This window comes from Dermacentor silvarum, chromosome 6, assembly GCF_013339745.2.
Source record: "Dermacentor silvarum isolate Dsil-2018 chromosome 6, BIME_Dsil_1.4, whole genome shotgun sequence".
NCBI classification, from domain to species: Eukaryota; Metazoa; Arthropoda; class Arachnida; order Ixodida; family Ixodidae; genus Dermacentor; species Dermacentor silvarum.
Window position 1 is genome coordinate 116,370,704 of NC_051159.1, and position 12,467 is coordinate 116,383,170.

The 12,467-nt window shown below is 47.7% G+C and overlaps 1 protein-coding gene across 8 annotated transcripts in view; it reads left to right on the top strand.

The window, feature by feature from the left end:
* LOC119455896 (cAMP-regulated phosphoprotein 21) overlaps positions 1-10,036 on the top strand; it is a 90,257-nt gene extending 80,221 nt beyond the window's left edge. For 6 of the 8 annotated variants that reach the window (XM_037717419.2, XM_037717422.2, XM_037717425.2 and 3 more), the window contains one exon: positions 5,497-10,036. In XM_037717419.2, coding sequence (XP_037573347.1) covers positions 5,497-5,789 — 293 coding nt within the window. In that variant the 3' untranslated portion in view covers positions 5,790-10,036. Of the gene's footprint in view, positions 1-4,623; positions 4,681-5,496 lie in introns of all 8 variants that reach the window. The other 2 variants (XM_037717423.2, XM_049669402.1) reach the window with 1 other exon arrangement.
* The last annotated feature ends 2,431 nt before the right edge of the window (positions 10,037-12,467 follow it).

Consider the following 12,467-nt stretch of genomic DNA (forward strand, 5'->3'; position numbering starts at 1 on the left):
GTGATATAAAAACTGCTTGCGAGGCTTCTATGAACGGCCGGGATTCTCGAATGATGACAGCTGCTCGTTGCTTTCAACATCCCAGAGCACATCGCCTGCCCAGGGCAGGGCTGATGGAGCACTTCTTGAAGGCATGTACTACCATATCAGGCAGTGAAGCACAGCACATGTGAGGCACAGCGGGGTGATTTTGGGTTATCATGGGACACCCATTCATTTCACTCCTCTTGATCCCAGTCCTTAAAAGTGCTGGTTTCTCATGAATGACAGTTTAAAGAATTTTTCCTGTGCTGTTTTCACTGGCAGTAGTGGCTGGTGCCATGCCAGATCGCATCTGCCCCTTCTCTGCATTGCCAATTTATCCCAATGGCTAGTGGTTTAGTCGTGAAATAATTACAAAGGGCTGAAATCTCGCCAGCTTTTGATAGATGGAAGTCTTGCGCTGAAGAGGAAGACCTTATGCGCACTTAAGCCACATTACAGTAGATCTGTTCCACCATCATATGTGAAGATATTGTACAAAACTGTTGTGAAGAAATTTCACTGCCATACATTAAAGTTCAGTGGGAACCAAGCAGTGCGCACACGCATAATGTTTCTTTTTTAAATAAAAATTGACAGTGTCACAGTTTGACTTTCTGTTATTGGAAACCCTGAAATGGTTCTATTTTGTCATGGTCTGATTTGCTTCTGTATATTCTTTCATAATGTTTCAGTACACAGCCTGAGACAGTTGAAGGCACATTTGCACATTCTTGAAGTGCTGAATTTTCATGTTCACAACAACAAAGTAGGCACCTTTACTTCTGTCATACCTGCCAGCTCTCCCAAATTGTCCGGGAGCCTCCCGAATTTTGATAACATCTCCCAATTGTACGGACACGTCCTCAAATCTCCTGAAAAGTGGCTGCCACAGCACAGCATTTTTTTTTTTAATGCCCTGTCGCTATAATCCTATTACACCCTATAACGTAACCGTGTGGGAAAGCAGCGCGGGAGCGGTTAGTCACCAGCATGCACCTTGAATTGAGGTAGTGGCCGGCGGCACCACCACGAAGGCGAGCAACCAACGGGCGCTGCCATTTTGGATTTTTCGTATTGGCTCGCCTCAGGCTGGCTCGCGCGTTTTTAGCAATCCAGTTGTTATATGTCGTGGGTGTGCTAGGCTTCAGTTGGCTTTGTCCGGTCGTCGAGTGAAGTGCGGAACACCGAGCTACTCCTTGTGTTTCCACGAGCTTAGTTGGAACGAATCGATGGCACTTTCAAAAGCCAAGATGAAGTACTTGTAAGTATTTCTGAGATACATGACTGAGTTGCTGTGCTTTGTCACTTTGCGGAAAAGTGACAAGTATGGATTCTGAACCACGTGCGCCTGTGATGTGAATATTTCGCACGGCGGCTTCACGAAAGCATTAGAACTATGTTCGGGACACAGATGTGCAGGGCACCATTTGCAGTTTCCTCAAAAAAATTTTTTTTTGTGGGGAAGGGGAAGGGGAGGGGAGGGGGGGGGCGTCAAAAAATTTTGTGCCGCGATGAGCTCTTTCGCTGACTTGACACTCAACTCTGGACGGGGCTTTGTCCTCTTGGCTGCTGTGCTGTGTGGCTCCCAGTGCACTAGCGCGAGACAACAAGGAGAAAGAGAAGCCGGGTATTGGTGCGATTACTTATACAGTTGAACCCTTTTATAACGATCCCAGATATAACAATCTATTGGTTATAACGACCACATTTCAGTGCATTTACAATTTTCTGATCCTGCCTACTGAAACTGCTTCCAGATAACACGAACATTTCCTAAATCACCGCACTGTTATAATGAACGCTTTGAACCCGGTCACGGTAAAAAGGGGGCACACGTAAAGTACCAAGGCACGAAAGCGTGACCAAGCTGGGCGCACGGCAGCGCACACCCCGCTCCAGTCTGACCGCGACTGTGATGCGGCCTTCTAGATGAGCGAGCGAATGCTGTGCGCGGATTTCGTAAGCCACAAAGAAGGTCATGCGCTTTCAAGGCATGCCTCCAGCGCAGAGGCGTACTGAGACAGCATGGTCGCGGGGAATGCACTAGTGCATGTGCCAGTGCGATATCAGATGTCACGACAGTGGCGCTCTCGTTCTTGTGCAATTATCCGTGCAGCACCAAGTGTATTACATCTATTTCAACGATTTGGAACAACCATCTATGTCTTATCACTATAAGATCAACGGCCACTCAAGTGTTCTTGTCGTTAATGTCTAGATTCACGCGGCCCGAGTCGGGGAGAACGCTGGTTTTTGGACCAAAGGGCTGCTGAATTGTAACTGCCGACGACAGCTTCAGTGGGGTTAATTTTTGAGCGTTTTAAGGGCGAGTGCATGTATAACAAACTACTGATATAACAACTTTTCACGGAACTATCGAGTTCATTATAAACTGGTTTAACTGTTGTTGAAGGATTTGAAAAATGTTTGCGGCGTGAGATTTGTGAGACGACATCCTTTAAAAGTGAGGCTATTCTATGACTACTTGCTACTTTCAAGGCTCCTTTAAGTTATATTTTAGTTATGGTCCTGCGAAAAAGATGTAACGAAAGGATTGTACTGTATTTCCCGGCATTCTTTGGGAGATGGCTGAAATTGGCAGAAACTGGCTACCATGGCAGAAATAGCAGAAACTGGCTACCATTACTTATTGCAGCACATGAGTTCTGTGGAAGCCCACAAACTGGAGGAAGGTTCATAAAAGGCAAAATTGGCATCAGCCTGGCTGTAACATGAAGCAACCAAGGAAGCCCCTACAAGTTAGCTCCTGGTTAACTCGGATGGTAGAGTGACTGCGCCCTGGAAAGGCGTTGATCCCTTTAATCCCCGGACCAGGACAAATCTTCAACTGCGAAGCCATCCTTCTGAGAAACCTGGATGGGTTTCCTTTGTAGCTTTTATGCCACAGCCAGGTGGATGACAATTATATTTTTCATTACTTCTTGCTGTGGAGCATTCTCCAAGCGGAAATTTTGATAGCCTTTACATTGGCCTTCTTGTTTCCAACAAAAATAGACTTGCATTTCTAAATGAACATGTCAGTGTACAATGATCTGGAAAGTGGGCCATGCAAAAAGGACTAATGAAGGCAAGAATATCGGGTGCTTCTGTGAAGGTATTAAGTAATATTTAAAAATAGTCGTCTGCATTTCGATGGAGGCACTCATAATCAAAACTTGTTTTGGCACATAAAATCCTAGAAAGAAGAAAAGTCATTTTGAAATAAAAGGATGGTTCCTGCGAAAGCATGCCGTCAGTGGTGGTGACCATGGGGTGACGGGTGATATGTGATAGTCGCTAATTAACATAAACCTGTTAATTAACATTTATACTTTTAGTTTCAGTGGGCTCATTGTAATTTGGAAATTAAAGCGAGTTCTCCGTACCAGCCATATCAACTTTTGGATCTGGAAAAATGCAATTACCGGCAGAACTGTGGCATGAGGAAGAGCGCGCGAAACCGAAACTGGGAGGCTGCAGCGAGCGCAAAGCCGTGCCCCTCCAGGCGACGTTCTGCTTACATCAACCAGCAGCCGGCAGCCTGTGCGCAGTGGCTCTGTGCTCCTTGCTGTATATCTGTCTGGTGGCCATCAAACTTAACCAAAAAAAAAAAAAAAAGCCCAACGATTGTTAGGAGTCACTTTCATAATGGCTAGTATTTTCTATAAGTGAAGATGTTGACAGTTTGTTCACACATTTGGCATTATGCTTCTTGACTTAAGTTTATTTTAAGCACTTTTAAGCACGAAAATATGAGAAGAAATGTTTGTCTTTATCGATTTGTTAAAGTATTTTCGTGTGCTCCTGTTTTCTTGACAACTAGCTGGCAGGCTTCGTCGCGCGATATGCAGTCTGCGATAATGTTATCAGAGGACACGTGAAGCCTGTATTTAAAGGGCAGCTGAATCACTTTTCGAAAAAAAAAATGAGCTTTGAACGAAGTACTATTATAGTTTTTCACCCCCTGAATACGAAAACGGTAGTTTAAGAGGCCAGCAGTCACCGCAAGTTGCTTTAATTTAGCAAAAACAAGCTGCAGCGTCTGCGGGAGACGCCGTGTGCCGTTTAACGGCTCTGATGGCGGACACAACCGTGACGTCATCTTAGGTATCCGTGAGGAGCATGATTCGAATAGAGCGCACACGTGACCCCTGTATTGACATCATCCTTGCGCTCGGTCTTTCGCCGCTACACTCGGCGTGCGAAGGGGGCAGAGCTTCAACGAAAATTTAAAGCGCGATTGCAGGCGCTGCTACGCGCATAATGGAGAAAATAACTGCAGGAGTTCAGCTATACTGTGTCGGTCTTCCAAACCTCCGTAAATCTTCGAATTCTAAAGCCTCTTCAGTTTCCCTTTAAACTACTTACCACACCTTTGGTAAATCGTGGATGAGGGTTGAATTCACCGTACACCATGTGGCATCCTCTTGTTATCCAGTGATGATTATTGTTCGTGGGAACCAACATGAAAAACCAGTACCGGTGCTGAATCCAGCAGCCAGGAAACTGTACAAAAGTCACTCGTAGTACAGCTTTCCTGGAAAGCTCTCGTTTCGAATAAGCATCTGCTCGCTAAGTGGGGAACCATTTACATTGCAGTCTATGGCAGCCAGGCCGGGAAAACAGAATAGGTGCGCCTAGAGCGGAACATTGCAGGTATGTGCTACCCGGATTTTACATTGAATCGGACATTTAAAAAAAAAAAAAAAAAGATACGTGATCTTGACACGAACCGCAACTGGCACCGCAGCAGTGCTGTAGGCTACACTCCTTGGCTGACAACTGCAAGGCATGTAGCTGTGAGTTCTGGAGCATAGCCTGCTGGAACTGCGGCCATACACTGGTCTTTACCGCTGCGAATGTCCAGTTAAAGCTGCTGCTGTGCTGGCTGTCATTAAGTTGTAGAGTTAGACATTGTTTGTTTGCCTAGCATAACCTTAGTGTAGCCGGCAAGTGAGCAGCCGTTGCAGTCATTTCAACGGAAATTTGCTGGACCTGGAGGGGCCAAATTTCACCTATATAGGGGCTCTATTCTTCATTGGTCACTCTCAGCAATACCACTTGCACTGTGCACCAATTGGCCAAGTCAACACGTGTGCTTCGCTACAATGAGACATGTTCCGACATATGCTGTGGGGGGGAAGTAAAGGACTTTGGTATTATGTGTGCTGTGCAGTTCAGATAAGTGGCAGTCTTAAGTGCTGTTTGGAGCAGTAAAGATTCCTGTAGAGCGATGAGGTTATGATATTCACTCAAGTTCGCCTAAAGAAGGTGCCGGAAAATAAACCTAAAGTGAACTAATTTAGTATAATGGCGATGTTGATGAGGCAGCAGTGATGGTTGAGGTGGGGTGTCACACTTGGTGCACGACAGTGAAGGTGTCGCTGAAAGTGGCCAGCGTGGAATACAGCTTCCATCTTTGTCATTGTGAAGTCTGGACGCTTAGGTGCCATGCACGATCTTCTACTTCAGCGACAGCGGCGGTGGCGGCAGGGGGTGGCCAGGTGTTGGAAGTGCTGGGCTTGGCCGAGGGTCTGATGCCCAACGAAGTGGAGCAGCAGCTGGAGCCCCTGTTGCGGCTCGGGGCACAGCTGAAACGGGTTGGCACTGGCCCGTCACAGCTGCTGGCCTGCTTCGACTCTGCAGCCGCTGCGCAGGAGGCCCTCCTCATGGCCGGCCTGCCCTTTCAGCTGCGACCTTTGCCCACTGCGGCCTCCTCTTCTTCCTCCACCGAGCTGCTACCCCCACCACCTCCATCCAGCTAGCGCCTCTTCGTAATGTGCTGCGAAGAGGTGCCGAGCATGCAAAGAGCTGGGCATGGCAGGACATCTGACGGCCACCCGGCAGGAAACCTCGCAGTGAATCTGTCTCGACTCTGTTGTGTGGTTCAAAGGGCTGTTCAGTAATGGCCTCTTGTGGCAAGTTGCGTGATTGTCTGACATGTAAAGTGCAAATTTTTGCTTTTGATCTTTTCTCATACTGGGTAGCACCTCTCACGAGCAGCGGCTACCTGGTGTCAAGGTGAGGGCACATGCTGCACTGCCAAGTAAGGTTCATTGAAACAGTACATTGACAAGTATGGCTTCTTTGCCAGGTAATAACGCAGCCACCAGAAGAGATCATTGCTACATGGCACCTAACACACTCTAAATACTCTTTGGGGCACCAGACAAAAAGGAGCGATAAAGTACCACCCATTCCAACACACTACAGAGCATCTTTCAAAATTGGAAGTTGCTGGGAAAGACATTCAAGCCACTGTGGTAGACTCTAAACACATCACGAGTGGAACATCCGTAGGCCCCGGGTATGTTTTTAAGGCAACATGTGCTTGAAAGCATGAACGACAGTTTCAGTTGTGCTAGGATTTGGCTTTATGTACTAAAGACATTCTTGATTCATATGAAACAATTTGTAGCGATAATATAAGGATGTTCAATTCTGCCGCATTGTGCTCATTGTGAGCACGTGTTGGTGGTCCTCCTAAAGGTGCCACAATGTGGCACTGACAGCTTCTTTCTTTAAGTCAATGTGGTAACCTGTTCATTCTGGTATAATAGCCGTGGTTTCCTTTTTCAAAAGTGGAGCACATCTGTTAAACTGATGTGCTATGCTTTCTTCCCCCCTCATCCAGTAAAGTTAATGTTTTCCCAACTTGAGATTTTTTGTTGGTCATGTCTGACCGATGATAAGAGCCTGCTCACGTTCTCTCAGATACACCACAGGGAGGTTTCCTGTCGGGTTCAGCACCAGAGCAGACAGGGCTATGAAAGAAAAAGTCGGGAGCTCTCTGCACTTGAAAAGGCTCATGGCAGGCCAAACCTGCACACGTTCCCCAAAAAACAGTTATAATACCATGCAAATATGTGAGATTCTTACCTGTGTGTCCTGTCCAACTGTATGTGCGAGGCAGAGCCACACAGATTGGTAATGGGATGTGTTCCCGTCAGCTGCAAGGATGCGTGTAGGAACGGGCACTGCAGACTGTACACTTAAACCTTAAGGTGTTTTGAAGGAGTGCTCACAAAACCGGCCTCCGAGTAGCCCAAGGTGACAGCAGTGTCACCTGCCTTTGTAAAATGTTGATAGATTTACACCCTTAAGGAAAAAAAAAAGACGTTCGTGGGCAAGTTTTTGTGGCAGAGTTATGAGCCGGCCATTTACGTTATAAAGGGAGGGGGAGCAGGCGTGTGCAAGGTTATCTTTTACATTTATTTGGAGTGTTTTGCTGTCCGTGTTCCGTTGCTGCCATAAAATGTGCAGAGCTGTTTTTTGCAGTTGTTCTGAGGACCCTTTTTGACAAATTGCTGGTGCAGCAGTGCTCGCGGGTTGTTTTCATCATAGCTAGCATTGCGAAGCAGCTCTAGTGACTACTGCTGATGCTCGCCGGGCAGTGCCCCACCCCCTCCCAATATGAAGTATGGCATGTGTATACCCTGTGCAGAGGATAGTAGGGGTCCTTTGGCCGGCACATTGTCAGCAGTGTGCCACGGCAGCTGTGAGACTTGATGACACCAAAGGTGGCAGCGGGAGCGCTCCGCTGCATGACATGGTGACACATAGCTGTCTGTCCTGGCATTGTCTAGCAGTCAGAGTTGGTTGCAGTCTGTGCACACCCTCTGAAGAAGCTTTGCCCTCTAGACACTGTTTGGGCCCAAAGTTTAGGGTTGTTACCTTGTAGGGAGGAACCTGTGTTTCGAGCCCACCTGGCGCAACTCGCGATTTGCCTAGTTTTGAGCCATTGCATTGCATTGCTAGTCATTGTGTAGTACTTTCCTCATATCTGCCAGTTTTTTGCAGTCTGGAAGATTTAGAGCAGAATCAGCTGGTGCCGACGTGCAAGCATTATCATGGATCTCTGCAGGAGAAACAAAAAAAGGCATTGCCCCCATGTTGATTAGCTGGTGGCTCTCTGGAGCAACCTCAGAGTGACGCAGTGGTCGCACCCGTGTGTGTCAGCCATGTTCTTTTACCCTAGTCTGTGTGCGACACCACAGTGTGTTAAAAGTTCGAACACACGTTGTGACAGCCTTTTAGAACTTTGTTGCATTTTTTTCCCCCCTTTGTCCGTACCTGGGAGGGTTTTGTGGACAGGCAGCCATGAGGGGACTGTTTTGACAGACAGGAACAACAGCTTTTTGTCATTCATTGGATGGACGTGGTTTTAACATTGCTTTGCTGTGTGCCTGAAACAGGTGTGCGCCCTCCCTGGAGTCGTCATGCACAGTTAAGCCTGGGCTGGTTACAGTGACTGATTTGAGTTGTCTAACTAGGCACAGCGGTGCCCTTAGCAAGCGCAGAAGCCTAGTGAGAGGTTGCAGTGGGCATTGCGTGCGTGTGGCCATAGGGACTCCTGTCGTTTTTCTTCCCCCCCCCCCCCCCTTTATTTTGGCCTGTGTTGAGCCAGCCCCTATAACGTGGCTCCACCGTCACGGTGTGCTGTGTGCTACAACCCAGTGTGCCAACCGAGTTGCATCACTCTGAAGTGTGTGATCACGTTACACTCTCACGCAGAAGGCTGCGAAGAAAAAAGATTGTCAGCATTTCTGTTTCTTCCACGAGGCACTTCACAATGAGAGCGAACTGCGCTACCAGTCACTGGCCTCTTCGCAAGTCATCCTGTTTTGTGCCCTTTCGCTTCTTGCTCTTGAAGGAGGTGCTTGGGGGTTGAGTGTCTCAGAAGAATTGCATCAGGAATATTTATTTATTAAAAGTTGAACTTGCTTTATTATACCTGGGCATTGAGCGTTGACCCGGGGACTGTGAGAGTTGGATATACCCGAAGAGTGACGTACATACAGGTGATTGATTGTTGCACTATTGAGAGGCATATATATAAGAGTTGCAGCAGCTGTTCTCCGACGCTTTGGCTGCCGCAGTGGTATCCTCTTCGCCACTGTCTGGTGGAGCCGAGACAGATCGACAGCGGCTGTAAAGGCTGTGCTTTGTGTGCCAATTGTTAACAGCGGGACAGCACTCGCAGTGGCCAGTTCGACTTTCTTTCTGCATTATCTCGGCATCTGACTCGAACTTGTGGAGTGTGTTCCCGGCGCCAACAGCAGATCTTCTTGTGTTAGCGCCAAGGGAGTGAGAGAAAGGCAGATGTTGCAGTGACTTTTCGCTGCGGTCTTTTTTTTTTTTTTACATTCCGTAAAGAGTTTTAAAGAAAAAGGAAACCATGGAGACTATGGAGGACGTGCACGCTAAGCTGACTGCAAAGCGGCAGCACTTTCTGGCAAATAAAAATGGACATGATCGAAATGAGCAGCAGCAGCAGCAACAAACACCTGGGAGGAGGAAGCAGCAGCGAGGGGAATTACCCGCATCTCATATGCAAGCAAAAAAATAAGTACATAGGCCTTGTTTCCCCCCAGCAGCAACTCACCGTGAACCCAGTTCCTCCTCCTCTCCGCCTCGCACCGACCACGTGTCCTCGACACCCTCTGCACCGCGTTGAGGGCTGGGCGGTCACTACGTACGAGCAAGTGCTGTTCTTCCGGCCTCTTGTGTACAAAAAAAAAAAAAAAAAAAAGTGAGCCACGCGCGTGCGGCCAGGTGTCAGCTCAAGAACGGACCCTTGTCGTCAGCACGGCGACAAGGCCAGCGCCTGGTCGCCGCCGTTCGGCAGCTCGTCCTCCGTTCCCGCTCAGAGGCTAAGGCACCGAAACTGTGTTGTTCCCTCATAACCCCCTCCACACCTCGGATCCCTTGCGCTGCGGAGAACCGCCGCGGGGAGGCGCGAACCCCATTCTGGCCGAGGGACGTATACGTGAGGGGGGGCGACAAGTCAACGGGTGACAACGACGATGACGTCCGGGTGCCGAAGGACGGCATCACGACAAATTGCAAACAAGGGAATTTGGACACGCGGAAAACGACGACGACAAAAGGCCGTAGAGTTTTTTCTAGGTGTTTTTTTACATTTTTTTACATTGCCAGAATTGTTTCGTGGTGTCACGTCCCATGCGCTGCAATCACTCATGTTAGGAAGAAATAAACCTGTTGGAATTTGTCTCCCGTGTGGTGCCTCTTCCTTTCTCCTCTTTTTGCAGAACAAATTGGCGGAATAATTAAATCTTGGGGCTTCTTTTGGAATGTAGAGGAGCTAAGGAGCACCTTTGTGTTTGTATGCCAAAAGGCCACAAGCTCGTGCTTGTAGATAGTGCTAAATTGGGGCAGCGTGCTTGTCACAGCTGTCACCGATTCGTCGTCGGCGCGAAGACGGGGTAGACAAGCCGGTTGGTCGTTCCGTACTCGAGCGAACACAGTGAAAGAGTCAGTCGGGAAAAAAAAGGATATTTATCGGCTGATAAATGTACACAATAAAATAAAAACACAAGAGACACTAACACACCTGAACTTAATATAACACAATGATGACAAAGAAATCGAAGTTCAAAAGAAAACAAACGATGTCATACGCATGGCCGGGCAGCACCAGCAAGTCCATAAACCATGAAGTCAACGCGCAGAGCTTTCCCGAAGAATGCTGGCGGGCCAATCTTGTTGAGGTGGATGCGAATTGCTGGGCTGGGTTTCCCGGGAGTCTAGATTTGACGTCTTCTGTCAAGCAGGTTGAGCTAACTTGAGGCGAACTACCGTGAGCTTCGTTGCAGACGTTGAGAAGCCCCCCGACGGCTTCTCAGCAGCGCATAGGTTCAGCTTCTAGAATCTAGACTAAGCAGGGCCCAAAACCTGCGCTTAAATAGCCTCTCGTTTCCCTAGTTCCCTATGTAGGGGAAGTGTCGGAATGCAGAGTTCACCTAATTCACGACTCCTCCCAAAGGTCTTGGCCGCGCCCCTTTCACCACGGACGAGGGCCTGTAGATTCCACTCTGCCAAGGTCAAGGGCCAAAGTCGAGCCCGGCACTACCACGCGGACGTACACGCACACTTCTGGGTCCGTAATCGGCGTGTCGCGTCTCGAATCGAGATGCCACCCCGTGAGGCCACGACGCTTTTGACGTCCGTAATTCGGCGTGTCGATGTCTTGAAATTATACGCTGCACAGTGAGGACCGCACGTTTTTGACGCCTTTGATTACAATCTGTAGTGTTCATTCCGAGATTTCCATTGCTTTGGGTTTGTTACCAACTGCACAGATCCCACACTGTGTTAAGCAAAGCTTCCTTTGTTGTTAAACGTAAATGTTACGCAAGGTGAAACTCTAGTTGCAGAAATGATAGTACAAAGTGACTAAAATGGAGTGAACACGGGGAATGCGTGAGATGGAAATTCTAGACGATGAGCAACACGACAACAAAGTGAGAGCAAGAGCCAACGGTTTCACAAGTGGACTTGTCTTTAAGGCGACAAATGGAGTGTACAGTTAACCACAAAAGTTTTGGGACCGCGGGATCTCGGGAAAACGTCCAATTTCTGAGCAGCCTGAACAGTAGTAGGCAAAACCAAACATCACAGTGCCGTTCACATATATTGGAAGCGGCTCTAAATGCGAATACTAGGCTGCATTGTGAAGCTGCACATACATTCAGCTTTTTCTCAGATCTCGTGTTCCATAAAATTTTGGGGTTGACTGTACTTTTACGCACTTCTCTGTTTGCAACTGAAGTTGTACAATACATAAGAAGACCCAACCTTGCTCATGTTCACGTCCCAGTTTGTTCCCTTTCTTTTTCCACACTTGGATGGTTCTGTAGCAGACTTGTTCACTTGCCTCTTGCCCTGCTTGTCTATTCGGGTGCATACCCATTCTGTGACATTGGCAAGAATGGGGACATACCATGTGACACACAGTCAGTGGCTTAAGCTGTCTGTTAGGGCGCATTCGGTGGAACATACCCAATGCCATTGAATGCTCTTGTCCTGCTTGTCTATTCGGGTACATCCGTTATGGGACACGGCCAAAAATGGGCGCATACCCAGTTTCCCAAATTTTCGTGCGACAGAGGTTAGCAGCTCGCCAAAGTGGGTTTGGTATTGTCGGAATGCTAATCACATTTTTTTTTAAAGCTTGCACCCTTCGAGGTCTACCTTGTTTGCAAAAAAAAAAAAAAAATGCAGATTCAACACTCGTCAAAATCCACGTGAAGCAAATCTTCAGTCAAGTGGTGTGTATATTTATACAAAGTTCTGCAATTTTGTTTACTTTCATGCTGTGCAGTGTGCAACCTCAAATGTTTGTTTAGCCACTGCAAAGGTGACAACTTTAAATCTGGTGCATTTTTTTATATTTATGCATTGCACCAACCGCAGCTATGCCAAAATGAAAAATCAGGCGGAGATGCACAGTGTGAGCTGTCTACGCATCGATGTCTTGAGGACCAAGGCGATGCGCGACACTTGTTGAGGGAAGAATGCTGTGATGGCAGGTGTATGCACAGAGACGTACGACTCGTATCTTGCTGCATTTCTTTATTTGAAGTTTGTGTACCTCTTGTGGCACAGTGGCGGATACCTATGCTGTAGTATTGGACAAGAGA